The sequence below is a fragment of the Cyprinodon tularosa genome, unplaced genomic scaffold (genome assembly GCF_016077235.1).
Source record: "Cyprinodon tularosa strain WSP-4 unplaced genomic scaffold, ASM1607723v1 ctg495, whole genome shotgun sequence".
Lineage (NCBI taxonomy): Eukaryota > Metazoa > Chordata > Actinopteri > Cyprinodontiformes > Cyprinodontidae > Cyprinodon > Cyprinodon tularosa.
Genome location: NW_024039224.1, coordinates 564,727 through 580,931, shown reverse-complemented (window position 1 = coordinate 580,931; position 16,205 = coordinate 564,727). Strand labels below are relative to the sequence as shown.

At 40.7% G+C, this 16,205-nt stretch overlaps 2 protein-coding genes across 2 annotated transcripts in view; one reads left to right on the top strand and one right to left on the bottom strand.

The window, feature by feature from the left end:
* The first annotated feature begins 171 nt into the window (after positions 1-171).
* Positions 172-16,205, top strand: part of tbcd (tubulin folding cofactor D) — a 32,713-nt gene continuing 16,679 nt past the window's right edge. The window contains exons 1-14 of the mRNA XM_038302555.1: positions 172-708; positions 794-844; positions 927-1,021; positions 1,155-1,256; positions 1,544-1,690; positions 6,588-6,643; positions 6,941-7,073; positions 7,752-7,797; positions 7,897-8,029; positions 8,132-8,268; positions 8,349-8,409; positions 8,551-8,625; positions 8,958-9,052; positions 13,308-13,464. Coding sequence (XP_038158483.1) covers positions 525-708; positions 794-844; positions 927-1,021; positions 1,155-1,256; positions 1,544-1,690; positions 6,588-6,643; positions 6,941-7,073; positions 7,752-7,797; positions 7,897-8,029; positions 8,132-8,268; positions 8,349-8,409; positions 8,551-8,625; positions 8,958-9,052; positions 13,308-13,464 — 1,472 coding nt within the window. The 5' untranslated portion in view covers positions 172-524. The remainder of the gene's footprint in view (positions 709-793; positions 845-926; positions 1,022-1,154; positions 1,257-1,543; positions 1,691-6,587; positions 6,644-6,940; positions 7,074-7,751; positions 7,798-7,896; positions 8,030-8,131; positions 8,269-8,348; positions 8,410-8,550; positions 8,626-8,957; positions 9,053-13,307; positions 13,465-16,205) is intronic.
* znf750 (zinc finger protein 750) lies at positions 9,101-12,799 on the bottom strand. The gene is made up of 3 exons (XM_038302557.1): positions 12,636-12,799; positions 10,059-11,325; positions 9,101-9,962 (listed from the first exon to the last, which is right to left on the bottom strand). Exons 2-3 carry the CDS (start codon positions 11,309-11,311, stop codon positions 9,413-9,415), a joined length of 1,803 nt encoding a protein of 600 aa, XP_038158485.1. The 5' UTR covers positions 11,312-11,325; positions 12,636-12,799; the 3' UTR covers positions 9,101-9,412.

Sequence of the window (16,205 nt, the reverse complement as noted above, 5' to 3'; positions counted from 1 at the left end):
TTGCTGCAAAGCAATATATATATAAAGTTTTTTTGTTGATTTTTTTTTCTAAGAATTTATATATGTATATATGTTAGTAGATAGACCGTCACAAGCCACACTCCATACCAGTAGGTGGCGGTAGTGCTACTAAAAGTTTGTTGCCAACCGCCAATAAATCCAAGAAGAAGAAGAAGAAGCGCTATTGAGGGGACTGCAGCAAGTGTGCCTAGTGTGAAGTGAGCAGGGTGAGGGAGTAGCCACCGACTGGAAAAAGCCCTGACTGCATCCCTTCAGTTAAGATATCATGCTGTGTTTTACGAGTATAATTACTTAGGCAAACGTTCATTCTGTGCTTTCCACCGACGGCCAATATTCTGGTTCAGTTTTGAAGGTGTTTTTCTCACAGACGCAGTTTTCTTAGCTTTTAGCCCTTTATTTACTAGCCAAAAACGCTAATAACAGCTAGCTAAGTAGCACGCAGCTTAGTTCAAAAAAAAAAAAAAAAAAAAAAAACGCTTGTGAGGGTAACAGTTACTCTCACTATGGCCTTATCGGAGGCAGAAAACGGCTACCAGGAGGGAGGAGAACAGGAGGCAGATGCTATTGTTAAAACGTGTGTTTTGGAAAGCTTCAGTGAAAGCAGTGAAACCAGAACCCTCATCGCTAGTCTTCCAGAAGTCCACGAAACCGAACATGCTAGAGAGATAGCAACTGAGAAGTTCCGAGGTGCTGCAAACCACAGTTAAATGAAAATATTTATATTAATTTAACACAATGTCTTTAATGATCTGTGACCTTTATATAACCGCAGTAATCATGGACAGATACCAGGAGCAGCCTCATCTGCTGGATCCACATCTGGGTACAGAGCGGTCATAACTGTAGATAATGACAGCGTCATTCATAGGTTTATATATAACATTTCTTTTTGTATTTTGTATTAGAATGGATGACAAAGATGCTGCTGAACTTTATAAATGAAAATGCACCCACTTCTTTGGTTCATCTGAGCTTCAAATTCCTTTCTGTCATCTGTAAGGTCAGTTAAACATGTGTCTGTTATCTGTGGCTGTCAAGCTGCATTTTTTTATTATAAAAAAAAAACAGTTGTATGTACTTTTATTTTAGTCATCTTTGTTTGTTTTATATTATTGTTTCTTTTTTTTTCTTAGGTGAGAGGTTATAAAGTCTTTATGCAGCTTCTTCCTCATGAGGTGTCTGATGTTCATCCAGTTTTGGAGCTGATGTCCAGACAGGATCCTAAAGACTTGGCGGTAATTTTCAATATGTTCATCGAAAAAATATTTGTTCATGCATGTGCATCGGTTTCAGCTAGTCGCTATCATAATAATATTAATTCAATAAAAGACTTTCTTTAGGCTTACGATGATAGTAGCTTTACATGATTTCCGTTTCAAAGTATTACCTACCCAAAGTTTTCTGATCAAATGTAAATTAGCCTTAGATTCATATAAAATGGCTTTAGTTTGTTAGTATACACAGACATGTGTGCGTAAGCTTTCTGCAGTGATGTTGGAGAATTTATTTCATCATGTTTCAGACTTGGGAAACACGCTACATGTTGTTGCTGTGGCTGTCCGTGGCCTGCCTCATCCCGTTTGACCTTTCTCGTCTTGATGGTTACCTAGAATCAGAAGGGGCTCAGGTCAGAGAGCCTGTCATGGAGCGTATTTTAGCTATTGCAAAGGTAAGTGCTGTAAGAGATAGATATGGTTTGGTATTCTGTTACAAAAAAAGAAAAAACATTACAACAGAAATAATTTTGGACTGGATGAAGCAGGCTAACAGTAAGCATCTGTCTTCCTCTTCGTCTCTTGGCTTTTCCCTTTTAGAGGTTGCTACAGTGAGTCATCTCACACACCTAATCCTATCCTCTGCATATTTTTCTGCTGCACCGATGTCCTCATTATTTTCATCTATAAATATTCTCCTTGGTCTCTCTTTAGGCCAGGGGTCAGCAACCCGAAATGTTCAAAGAGCCATATTGGACCAAAAAAAAATCTGTCTCAAGCCGCAAGTCTTATATAAGCTTTGTTTGGCAACGCAAGCTCCAAAGCTGCATTCACACCAAACACAGCAGGAGCAGTGAGTTTACATGAAAAGTCAATGGTTGATGCGCGTCAAGGCGCAGCAAAATGTCCCGCAGTGCGTTTTGAGCAGCTGAAGCGGCACGTTGGGAGCATTTAAGCATCTGAAGCGTGCGACACGCCATAAACGCACTGCTGCTCTAGATAGAAAATGTATCTTTTTCTGCTCGACGTGCCACATCAACCAATGAGAGAAGCTGATGTGGGAGCTGGCAGAGAGAGAGACATATCGCTGATGATACCGATCACTATGATAACTCCTAACTTAAAATTTTGAAACCTTCCATGCTTGCAACAAAACTAGCAGCATTTGTGGAGTTTGGAGATGGAATCCACTTCTTAAATCTATCTTTGTGCTCCTCTATTTTATCCAGAAGTACTGCAGTCGCACTTTTTCCTCTCCCTTCCATCTTGCTGGTCGGCTGCATATTTAGGAAGCCTTTCTTTTTATTACTTGACAACTTCTCATAACAAAGCAAACATGCAGGCAATCCTTCCGCATTGATAATGAAAGCAAATTATTCGGTCCATTCTTCATTGAATCCTGTGTTCTCATCAGCTATCTTCCTTTTTTCCCCTTTGGGATCCATGGCCAAAGACACACCCGCCGGTTTGTTTACATCAGCCACCTACCTGGCACTGCGCCGTGCTAAAACTTGTTGCAGGCTATGATACAAATCTTCCTTGACAGAAATGTTTACATTTATTGTTTAAATATATTGATTATACAAATTTTTACAGCATTGGAAAACAAAATGAATGTTTGTTTGACCTCCTGCACACCATATTAAAACAAAACAAAAAAATCCATCTTTTTCCATTTTCATACATTAATGAAAAAGCTACAGGGAGCAGCAAGGGGCGCATTAAAGACAGGCATGCAGCTGTAGGCCTTCTGCCTGGCAATTTTCAGTCTAAACCACCTTCTACCTATAAATTCACTCTCCCTCCTTTTTACATGTCCAAACCATCTTAGTCTTGCCTCTGTGGCTTAATATGCAAAATATCAAACATGAGCTGACCCTCTGTTGTTAACCTCCAGAACATTCCTTACAAACTCTTCCTTTAGGATAACTCTTACAGCATTTTTCTTCCTATCTACCCCATGTAAAACAGCTTGAACAATGCTTCCAGGCTTCTAGGTTTAATTTCTTTCCACTTGGTCTCCTGAACACACAGGATGTCCACATGCATCATGTCAGCCATCTCTAAAGTCAGTCATAGTCCCAACATTTAAAGTTCTTGCTCTCAGTTCTAGACTCGTTCTTTCCTCTTCTTTATCTTCCTATGAACATGTTGTTTTCCTCTGACCAACCTTAACCTAATTCCCTTGGGAACTACCTAGTAGTCCCCATCACCAGTGGCGGTCGTTGTTCACCCTGGCTCGGCAAACATTTTACACCAGCTGTCCTTCCAGACACAACCTTCTGCATTTATTCAGGCTTGGGACCTGCCCAAAAGGACACAAGACACTATGGCCCCAATTCATTAATGTAATGGCCCCGAAATCATTCCTATAGAAAACTTAAAGGACTTTTTTTTTATGATTAGTCTGTACTAAGAAACCTGTGTATTTAGATAAGTTATATATTTTTTGTTTTTTGACCCATTGTAGATAAAAGAAAATCAAGAATGAATTTAAATGCAAACAATCAGGAAATATAAATTGTACGCTAATCATGAGAGAATGCAAACCCTTGGCCCGAAGACTTGATTATATGCTACAGTATATACAGTAGTCGAGCTGTAAAAATAAATGAAGGGGGATGGTGGAATTTTTGTTTTTTGGAAGCATACATAGCCTAATTAATATAGTCTATTAACATAAAGCAATATGCATGGTATGGTTGTTACATGTCAGGTACGCCGGTCATTGACCTTGATCAAGGGACCTTACAGTAGAACTGCAGTCAATCCATGGACCGGCATTGCTATCACTGCCCCTACGTAGTTAAGAACTAATGCAGAGGACAAATTTCCCACTGGGATCAGCTTCATTCATGGTAGGCCTCTTTGATTTCACTTTGATTGCCAAAAGATTTTCCAATCTATCAAGATTTGGAACAAAACCTCACTAAACATTTCAGATGAACATCTGAATCCTTTCAAGTCAGGTATTTTTTTTATTCAAATTCATTTAATTAAATAGAAACGGCTGAAATAATTTTCAAAGTCTGAAAAAAAAAAACTGCTTACAAATTCAAATACATTCAAATTAGCCTGAACATGAAATAAGCCTTTATAAAACCTAATAATTTTACTCACCTTTTAAATATTAATTTAAAGAATTTATTTTATAAAATAGACTCTTTATTAGAAAATCCATATTGCTTCTATTGGCTAATTTAAAGTTAGCTAGGCTACATACTGGCAATAAAGGAGTTAAAACTATTTAAAGGTACACTATGCAACCGGTGTTGATTTTCCAGTGAGGCTCCCTCCAGAGGGCGAAAGTAAAAGTGCACTGTCGTAAATACTGTATGCTCAGCTGTTCTCCTGGTTTCTCCGTCAAGCCAGGCGCGGTTGTTTTGAGCTTAGCAGCGAATGACTAACGCTGCGTTCACACTGGACGTAGCTGGCGCGACAGATGCAGCGAGTTTACATGCAAAGTCAATGGTTGACGCGCGTCAAGGCGCAGCAAAAGGTCCCGCGGCGCGTTTTGAGCACCAGGCGCAGCACGTCTGAGCAGCTGAAGCAGCGCGTCGGGTGCGTTTAACGCAGGGAGAGAGACACAGCGCTGATGATCACTCCTCTTAAACAGTTTATTGACGCCTAAATTAACTTAAAATGCAGAAATCTGCCGGCAGAATATGCAGTTTGGATTATTTAGATGAAAAACACCTACCAGCTGCCGCGGTGAACCGCTGCTGATGAAGGGATTCCTTCTGTCGGCGCACCGCTGGTATGTGGGGGTCTGAGCGGCTCAGACAGAAAAAATATTGAAGGCAGGATAATAATCTGAATGAACTGACGGCACTGATTACGTTTTCAGGTGTATTTTCTCACTTAAACACATATTAAAACTACTTTATTCCCACTGATCACAGCAAATATAGCTGCAAGGCAGAGAAAGGATAGTGAAGCTCCGCCCAACGCGCCTCAGACACACTTTTGCAGCCAGAGCAGCAAAGCTGCTTCAGCCGCGCGTCAGAACTAACTGGTACAAGCAGCAAAAAGGAAGCAGCAGACGCGATTTTGCTGCTTTTGCTGCGTGAACGTAGCATAACTGCACAAAGATTGCCACTGTGCTAGCAACGAGAATGCTTTTAACTGGGGGCGTGTAGCAGTTCTCGCCGTAAAGCAAGACTGACTCTCACGAGACTTCTGAGCCTGTGGGTGCGGGTCGGTGCTCCTGCAATTGCAAGTGCAGTATTTCCCCCACAGACCACCAGGGCGGCCGAGAAAACCTTTGTTCAACCTGAAATGACTCATTTAGTCATCCATAACGTTATGGAACACATTAATTAACTGAAAAATGTTGCATAGTGTCCCTTTAACAGGTCTATTGAACTAAGCTATTTACCGTTGATCGGACAACAGGCATTCTGCAAGTCACTCGAGGGACCCTCCTATCAGATGTCAACATTCAATGAATTTATGACCATTATCCAGACATTTACATCACATTTGACAGTTCTTTCAAGATAATAATTTTAACGCGCATCTTAAAATGCTTAATTAAAATACATTTTTCAAACCTTCTATTCTCTCCTCCGGGTTTCCTCCTCTGCTCTTGGCCACAGCTCCACTTGTCTCACCAACATCTTCTAGATTCTGGCTGCCACCTAGCAAAACATCAGCGGTCTACAGATTCATTTTATATTTGATTCACAACCAAAATGCAGATTTGGAATGTTCAGCAATGCCTGTACACTGTAGACTAATTCTAGTGTGTCATGAAAACTTTAAAGGCAGAAAATGTTTGCCCTTCAAACTAGTTTACATAGTTTTCCATGCTATCGCTATGTCCAGACATCAGGACTTCTACATATTTGGTGACACAATGGTAAGATTATAAAACGTAATGTCGTCTGACTATTGACTTACCTGAAGAGTTAGTTTTTGCCTTCTTAAAAATGAAGTTCCTCAAATCGTGTTGTCTTTGCCGCTTGGCCATAATGCTATTCAGAACTCCGTCACCTGCTCTGTTGGTTGCACCTCTGAGGTCGAAGATGAAATCACATGTGCCCTCTGGGCCACCGTAATTTGGTCAGGCTACTCATAAGCGCACAGCCTACCAAATGTTGAAAGGACAATATTATTGCATTACGGTTACGGTTGTTTTTTTGTGTCTTTCTTTGGACATGTTAACTTTAATAGAGGTTAAGTGGATAAATAGCATCATCAGCTGTTTGGAGGAGCTAATCTGTCAGGGCTTTTTTTTCTCATTTTTTTTTTTATGCCGTCATAAAATAAAATACAGATCTATATAAAGATTAAATTAGGTCAGTTAAAAGAAAACAACTTTCCTTAAAATAAAAACATTGTTTTTTACAGACTTATCTTCAAGTCAGCGACTCCCCCAGAGATGCTGCATCAGTTCTTGTTTCAAAGTAAGTGCAACTTTCTATTTTCTTTGTTGTCTTTTTTGTATTTGCAGTGGAAATTACAAGAAAGGTGTCTTAGATTACATAGTAAAACCTAAATAAAAGAGTTTTAGCACCACTACATTTTATCCAACCCGGTTTACTGTAAAGCACAGCCCAAATTGACCCATGGTGCCTGAAACGTCCCTCTTCATTGCCACTAGAAGGCAGTGTTGTTCTTGGAACGCCTTTGCTATGTCTACCTGTGCTTGTCCTCATAAAACCTCTAATATTTGCTCTGTTGGATTTTACACGACCCCACAGGTTTATGACACGCCCTGATGTGAAACAGAAATGTCTAGGGGGCTTTTTGGACTGGAGTCTCACCACCGTATCCCAGACTGACCCCCTCTCAATGATGGGAATCATGGTGCTGGATGGTGTCTTGCAGTCTTTGGTAAACTCTTCCATTAAGATTTATCGTGCCTCTCCTTGTGTGTGTCAGTGTGTGTGTGTTTGAGGACGAAGTGTACATGCTCACTTTCAGTCAGTGTGCGGAGTGTAATTTACAAGAGCTGACATGATTGGTATGCTTTACACAATAGTTGGTGTGGTTGCAACAGGTGTGTGATGCACCTGCTGTCTGTGTGGGATCTGTTGATTCAATTGACTTACGAGAGTTTAATCTGCAGCTTTAGGCTAAACGGTTTCTCTGCCGATGAGGGGGATTAGATTTAAGGTTTTTTTTGTTTGTTTTTTAGCATAAGACACCTTACTGCTTTTTCAGGAAAATTTTCAGTGTTTAGTCAGATGATTTTTCCATATAGAAGGAACATTTTATTCATTGGAACATTGCTCTGCACTGTGGACAGATCTGAAGTTATGCTTTAGAATTTTAAAACTTACTTATTGTGCTGTTTTTTTAGAAACTGTTTACATTTTAATGAATCTCTAATGCAGAGACTCTAAATGACACGGATTCATGGAAATTATAAGATGGTAAAAAAGAATAAAATAAGTCAAATCTATCAATGATTTCCTGAATGTTGCTACACTCTGTCTATATGACTTTATTGATCTCTAAAATAACTATTGATTTGATCTTTTTTTTTTTTTTTATTCTAATGACCAATAGGCAAAACTTTTTAAGCATGGGAAACGAGACGACCTTTTACAATACGGTAGGTTTCATTTCCCCCGTGGAGTAGTACAGTTACTTAAATATTGAAGAAAAGCTGACGCTGGCACATGTCTCTGCTTTATTTGCTTTAATTTCTCAGCTCCTACAGTTCTGCGTTGTCTGGAGGAAAAGCATCTAACGGACAGCAGCGAGGCCAAGCTGCGAAAGATCAATGTCAAACTAATCCAGAGACTTGGCCTAACATTCCTTAAGCCACGTGTAGCTGCTTGGAGGTCAGATATTATAACTCTTACCGCATCATGCTCCATTTGACTTTTTTTTGTCATCCTTTGCCAGTAGCCTTAGTTTTTTAAAATGGATGTGCATATTTTCAGGTACCAGAGAGGCAGTCGCTCCCTGGCTGCTAACCTCACTGTGTCTCACGCTGCTACTGCTGCTGTTACTCCTGAGACAGAGACGCAAGAACAGGATGAGGACTACGACATTCCCGAGGAGGTGGAAACTGTCATTGGTAAGTTATCATTTTTACTCAGCTTCTAGTCCAACTCTACTGCTAAAGAAACTTTTGCAAACATTTTTTTTTCACCCCAGAGCATCTGCTTGTTGGCCTGAAAGATAAGGAAACAGTTGTCCGCTGGTCTGCAGCAAAAGGGTAACAGTTTTCATACAACACCCAGCAAATCTAAATGCTTGTTTAAAAAAAAAAAAGAAGAAAAATCCTTGCTTTTACCTGTTTCAGGTATTCTTTATATTAAAAGTTCATGAATGGTAAAATATTTTTTAAACCTTCCAGCATTGGAAGGGTGACTGGAAGGCTTCCTAAGGAGCTGGCAGATGATGTGGTTGGATCAGTTTTGGACTGCTTCAGGTTGGTTTATGCTTTGGGCACTTTGGCTCTGTCTACGAGTTACTTTCGCATTATTTATTCATTTAAAAAAAATCTTTTTTATAATTTATTTCTTAGTGACAAAGCATATTAATAACATTCCTGTCAATATACCAGGGTTAGCCAGGAGGCTATCTTTCCCCTGTAGTCTTTAAACAGATTTTAAAGGTCATCTTAAAAGACGTAAAGTAACACTACATATTGCTTCTTACTTTCTTTTAATGAATGTCAAACATTCTGGGATGTGTTTGTGTATTCTCATAGTCCACCATAATGTTTGCTTTTTAGGTTTAATGTACGTGTATTATCTTTAGTTTTAAGGAAACGGATAATGCCTGGCATGGGGGCTGTCTGGCCCTGGCAGAGCTTGGAAGGAGAGGTCTGCTGCTCCCATCAAGGTTGACTGATGGTATGTGCACTCATTCATGTGTCAATAAAAGGACAAACAGATCTTGTCTTTATTTTTTGCATTCAGTTTTTATTGGTATTTACATTGAAAACAAAGTTTTACAGTGTTTTATAAAGTTTGTATAAAGATAGCAGGGTTTAAATAATGAGCTCTCCTTTTTGCCACACTGAACAAACTAGTTAGTGACTGTAATCATTTAGCTGGAACAGAAATTTTGTAAATCAAACATGTTTTGATTGTTTTTCTCCCAGAAGCTGTAGCAGTCTGTCTTGTTAAGTTTTAATCTGTTGTAACACTTTAACACTTGGTGTTAAAGTGTTACAACATGAAAGTCTCACTACCAATGTCCCAGGTGAGTTGTCAGCAGCGAGTCCTCCTCCTCAGCTGTCGGCCTGTTGGTTTTACTTTCTTAGTTAGTTTTTGACATTTGCTCTCACTCTGGATGCTGCTGTTTCGTCTTTTCATCCCAGCTGCTTTAGCTTGTTTAGTCTGCTTGGTGTTACTCTGTGGGTCAGGAGTTTCGAAGTCCGTTGAGTTTTCAGAGGGCTGAACTTTGAATGGAAAATCACCTGCGGAGGCTGCAGAGCTTGCAGTAGCGAGCTGGCAGAGAGCCAGAGCTGCAGTCTGTCTTTGGTCACATGGTTCTTCTTCCAGATCTTCATCCACCCTCTGTGGGAGGTCCTGTGAAGAGCTCGGAGCAGAGCTATTTGCAGGACTGCTGCGTGAAGGTCGGAGGCTGAGGTTCAGCGGGACCTCTGTGCTGCTCTCATTACCTCCATCTAAACCCATCAGCCTGTGTTCAGATTTGTGCTCCTGGTATCTTTTTGACAGGTTAAGAGGTGCTAGGCTATCCGATTGCTCTTGTTCGTCTTTATCTGACGAGTAGGAATGTTGGCCACTTCCATTTGATCTGAAAAGGACATATCAAAATATTAGAGACAAACTAGTGCACTTAGAACAGCTTTGCTTCATAAGCAAAAGGAATAAATATTAAAACTCGTCTTACCCTCCATCTAGGTAGTGACCTCCCATCTGAAGCAAGGTTTCTGCTGACTCCTCATGCCTTGAATCTTTTATGATTGGCTCTACAACCTTAGATGTGTGTCCAGGCTGGAGAGCTGTCTCTGACTCGCCAATGGTCATATGTGAAGACTCAGAGTCTCTCAAGACGATGTTTTCTTGATTGGGTCTGTCTGGTGACCCTAAAGCTGAACAGCCCTGTTTAGGGCTCAGACTAGTTTCCTTTTCTCCACTTTGGCTGTGTTGGCCCTCCCCACTGCCAGAGCTGTGGGAGCTGTTCTGACTGGGATGTGAATACATGTAAAAGTCATAATCCTTATGGCCAAAGCTCTGACTGTAACCATCCAATGGAAAATATCTGGGTCCTGCGATTGGCATGGAAAGCTCATGGGGTCTGTAAAGGGTGTAAGGCAGAGGTGGGGCTGGGTGAAGGGTGTGGCAGTACCTGTAAGGGTAAGGTGGGAACGGTGCGGCATGAGGTGGGGCAATGGGTGGTTGCACCAGAGATCTTTGGGGATCTATGAACTCTGACTGTAAAGGCCGATCAATTTGGTTATTTGCAGGAATGTGTCTTGAGAGGTAGTATGGTGGATAAATGGGTCGCTCTGGCATGAGATAGGGAGGGCATTCTGGAACCATGAGGGGGGTGAAAGATTTAAATGGAATGGTTCTGGCCCATGGGCTGCTTTGGTGGGGGATGTTAGGAGCAGGTGAATCCTCCCTCCGCTGAACAGTTGACACCAAGGCCTCAACACCGTCTCGGTTGGGTGTGACAGGAGAGAAAGCAGAAGGGCGAGGCAGATCCTTTGACTCGTCACTCACCCTGATTTCTTTTTCATTAAATTTATTGGGTTTTGAAATACTGTGGTTGTCCTTGGTCACAGGACTCTCACACCCAACATCTAACTCTTCTGTGTCATCGGTGCTGTCGTCTTTCTTCTCTTCCGCCGCTTGTTTCTCAGGACCTGTGCTTTGGATTGCAGGAAGGACACTTGTACCATCCTTGGGTTTGACAGAGACTGGCTTTGCCGCAGCCTTCATTTGTCTGGGTGTCTGTCCATTTTTTTGAGTTACCAAGGAGATTGAATTTTGACATAAGTTGTATTTCATATGATTGAAGAGATGAGACTTCTCGTTGCAGGTGAAAGGACACTGGAAGCATTGGTACTTAAAAGGTTTTCCTGGTGGCCGAGGAATGTAGTGAGGCCTTTTTGGTTTGCGCTCTTGATCGGTTTCCATCCCGACTTGTTTTCCTAAAAGAAAAAAAAAATAGCAATGCTTAAGATTTAGATGAGGCTTATTTTTTTAATAAAGCTAAATGTTAAAAATTGGAATGTAACCTAAAAAGTATTTCTCACTGAAGCGCTTCTAAGCTGTCGCTCCAATGATGGGTCGTTCAGAGTTGTTTGACTGGTTCAGAGGACGACTGTCATTGAAAGTTTTAACCTGGTGTTTTTCAAGTTGCGTGGCTAGAAAAGTCTCCCGGTGCATAAAACACCACGTCCCCAGGCTACATTTGTTCCTGCACAATGGAATGGATTCTAAGCCGAGAAATATTTAAATTGAAAACCTGTCTGCTTTATGCAAAAATATGCCGTCATTTTTGGACATATCCCAGCCCGGTTTTGGATCGGAGTTGGCTTAGTGGCATCGCCCTTACACGTGTCTCTGCTAACGCTGCCTGCTCAGTCTGTCCGTTTTAATATCTCTTTTATCATCTTCCTATAAAGTCAGAAGTCCACCTCTTCACCAAACAGACCTTTCATTCTCTTAAGTTTCGCAGACCTGGAGGGCATGCAGAGACTTGCTTTCTCTTACAGCTAAACAGTGTGCCGTGAGCGTGGGAACTACGACTCGACCTGCTTACCAACCTGCTTCCCATGACTACACCTGCGGGATGCATTCATCACTCCATAAGCTTTCTGCCAAGGATGACTGCAGAGACCTGCTTGTTGTCAGAGCACTCTAACGTATTAACTGAAATCATTTTATTGTAGACGAAAATTATAGACATGGTTTGTATTTGTCTGCTCTCTCGTTTTGAATTAAACATCACCTAAAGATGTTAACTTAGGGCTGCTGGGTGTGCTTTGAGAAACCTGCTTGTCGTGCGCTGTCGCAAGAAGTTGTCACTCAAGTTTCGGCTAAAGAAGCATGCATGGACACTCCCTTTCTAAAGAACACAGATTCTGTGGAAAATGCTGTTTTTAACACATTTCTGGTGTTGATGTATACAGTCAAATAATGATTTATTCCTACAACAGATTACATCCAAGATGCCTAAAGTAAAGGGCTTATTTTCACAATCTGGAAATTTTAAACATTCTATATAAATATCTTACATATATACAAAAGTTCTATATATAAACATCAGCACCGTATCTTTGATAGCAGCAGTCTGAACAGAGGCTGGATATGCTCCGTAGGTAACAGGTGCGCACCTTGCATATATCAGTGCTCTATAAAGCCTAATTAACACAATCTGAAGACATAACCAAACTCATTTATGGTTTAAAAATATAACTTATATCATCTCTCAAGAAATAAATTGGACAAAAGTTACCTTTTCTGGCTGAAGCAGGTAAAGTCTTGCAATGTTTGAAGCCGACGGAGAGGTGATCCACAGCTCACAGTAAACGTCGGTGTCTGGTGTAAAGCACTTGGTTCATTAGCTTGGAGCCTAGAATGGATGAGTGTGATGAAGAGTGTGATCTTAGCCGTTTGGTGAGTTCTTTGTAAGGTGTTGTCTCTAGTGGGTGGTGCTTCAGCCCAAACAGCAGGGCCCTCAGGCAACAGTGATGCACCTGATATTAGTCAGGCCTCAAGCAATGATTTAAATGTTGAGTTTGAGATCAGAATCTTTCTAGATCCATATCTGTGTTTTGTGAAAAGTAAGTCAAATGGACGTTATTTAACAACGACTTTACATACGGTTTGTAACGTGAAAGTCAGTAGCGAGCTGACAGAACCTGCTGCTGGTTCCTTTTATACAGTTTGAACGTGTCGGTTTGCGTTTAATATGATCTTAAAAAAGCAGAAATATGAAGTTTTGTTTTGGAAAAAAACAACAGCAGTTAAATACATTTGTTCTCCCATAAGAAACTTGAATAATCCTCGAGTCCTCAGCGGTTTGAACATGAGACAATAAAAACTTTAATGTCTATTGCTTGTTTTCATTTAGCTTTTTAATCTCTGACCTCTATCTCAGGATAAAGTGCACCACTTTGTTTTTCAGTGGTGCCACTGATTATCACGTCACTGACCTACGATGAGAAGAGAGGAGCATGCAGTGTCGGTTCCAACGTGCGTGACGCTGCCTGCTATGTCTGCTGGTCCTTCTCCAGAGCTTATGAACCTAAAGAACTTCAGCCATTTGTCAACCAGATTGCAAGGTAACACCCATGTTTTTGTTGTTGTTAACTCAAATGCATCTGTCACTAGTAACCCAGTCAAGACCAAAAGTACATAAAAATGATCTGAAACTATTTTTATTTTGTCTTTAGCTTGTAACAGTGTGGGTTGTGAGCATTTAGTTTCTATTATTATGTCTTTCTAACTGAGAAAACCATTTAAAAAATCTAAAAAAAATAACTGAAAATAGGTTAGAAAGACTTTACTAAAACCAGGACAGGTTTAATCTTTGAGTGTTTATTGTAGTAAGTTTTGTGTTAATAACTAAATCCCCCTAATTCATGTAGAGATACACTTTAAATACCTTATAATGTCTATAAGCCATCATCCCCGATGGCAATTAAGAATAAGTCCATTAATTTGTTGAAAAACTGTCCTTCCACCTATAATTTATCTAAATATATACACTATATTGCCAAAAGTATTTGCTCACCTGCCTTGACTCACATATGAGCTTAAGTGACATCCCGTTCCTAATCCATAGGGTTCAATATGACGTCGGTCCACCCTTTGCAGCTAAAACAGCTTCAACTCTTCTGGGAAGGCTGTCCACAAGGTTTAGGAGTGTGTTTATGGGAATTTTTGACCATTCTTCCAGAAGCGCATTTGTGAGGTCGCACACTGATGTTGGACGAGAAGGCCTGGCTCTCAGTCTCCGCTCTAATTCATCCCAAAGGTGTTCTATCGGGTTGAGGTCAGGACTCTGTGCAGGCCAGTCAAGTTCATCCACACCAGACTCTGTCATCCATGTCTTTATGGACCTTGCTTTGTGCACTGGTGCACAGTCATGTTGGAAGAGGAAGGGGCCAGCTCCAAACTGTTCCCACAAAGTTGGGAGCATGGAATTGTCCAAAATGTCTTGGGATGCTGAAGCATTCAGAGTTCCTTTCACTGGAACTAAGGGGCCAAGCCCAGCTCCTGAAAAACAACCCCACACCATAATCCCCCCTCCAACAAACTTTACACTTGGCACAATGCAGTCAGACAAGTACCGTTCTCCTGGCAACCGCCAAACCCAGACCCGTCCATCAGATTGCCAGATGGAGAAGCGCGATTCGTCACTCCAGAGAACGCGTCTCCACTGCTCTAGAGTCCAGTGGCGGCGTGCTTTACACCACCGCATCCGACGCTTTGCATTGCACTTGGTGATGTATGGCTTGGATGCAGCTGCTCGACCATGGAAACCCATTCCATGAAGCTCTCTGCGCACTGTTCTTGAGCTAATCTGAAGGCCACATGAAGTTTGGAGGTCTGTAGTGATTGACTCTGCAGAAAGTTGGCGACCTCTTCGCACTATGCGCGTCAGCATCCGCTGACCCCGCTCCGTCAGTTTACGTGGCCTACCACTTCGTGGCTGAGTTGCTGTCGTTCCCAAACACTTCCATTTTCTTATAATACAGCTGACAGTTGACTGTGGAATATTTAGGAGCGAGGAAATTTCACGACTGGATTTGTTGCACAGGTGGCATCCTATCACAGTTCCACGCTGGAATTCACTGAGCTCCTGAGAGCAACCCATTCTTTCACAAATGTTTGTAAAAACAGTCTGCATGCCTAGGTGCTTGAATTTATACACCTGTGGCCATGGAAGTGATTGGAACACCTGATTCCAATAATTTGGATGGGTGAGCAAATACTTTTGGCAATATAGTGTATATTAATATGAATAATATTAATTCTGAATGTAATCTAAAGATAATGCATTAACATCCTTTTATCATATTCAAAGAATTACCATGCAGGACTATGAAAAAGTCATAATGTCTTATGATCTGCAACAAAAATAGATAATCTTGTCAGTTATTCACTTTTTATCTATGAAGAGTTGCTTCAAATACTAAAGGCAGAACATGCTGGTTGCGTATGACTTTTTAATCTCCAAAGAGGTTTTTTTTTCCCCCATGTCACATAAAGAGAGGCTCCGACTAGGCAGGATTTTCCTCAAAGCAGTTCTATGCAGATTTTTTTTCCGCTTCTGTCTTTGTGATATACACACATTAAAACAATTTCTCACATTTGACTTAAACAGATAATGAAAAGTTATTAAAAAATCATGCATGCGATAAAGCAAAGTACCACTTTATGAGATATGTTCATATGCATATATTAAAAACATCATGAAATTTTCATCCAAAGAAAAGAAATACACAACAACAAACACAGTGGGACGGTTATATGCTGGCAGAGAGAGGTGATTCTCAGAGAGAGATCTGTGAAGTTAATAGAAGTTTTTCTTACTTTTATTCATTAAATAGGTAAGAGAGATACGCCTCGCTAACCTGCTTTGTCTGCCCCTCGTTATTTTTTTTTAAGTTTTTTTTGTGAGGCTTGAAGAGGATCGATATTTTACTATTTTGTTATTTTTTCTCCTCCCGAAGTTATAATTTCTTTTGATGAGATTATATAACTGCACTTTCTATCCCTCGTTTTCGCAAGGCTCAAAGAGGATCACTTTCTGTCCTTCTGAACTCCTTTTATGAGTAGTTTTCTGTTTTTTTTTTTTTTTAATGTTTCATTTATTGCTTTTGCACAAGTCTGTCCCGCTCGTTATATATGCTCTGTGCCACTCCAAAACTAACTCTTTCCCTTTGCGATTAACATATTTTATGTTCCCTCGAAAGCAGAGGAGTTTTACTTTGTAACCCCGTCTCTTCCTGTCAGACCCATGAAAATGCTGCCGAATTGTTGTGTCCGACTGAAACAGCCCTGGGTTATATCTTAA

Excerpts from the sequence above, each read along its gene's own strand:
- znf750 (XM_038302557.1), bottom strand. The coding sequence starts at position 11,311 with ATGGAAACCGATCAAGAGCGCAAACCAAAAAGGCCTCACTACATTCCT. Across the intron at positions 9,963-10,058 it reads GGTCACTACCTAGATGGAGG|ATCAAATGGAAGTGGCCAAC; the intron begins GTAAGACGAGTT and ends TGTCCTTTTCAG.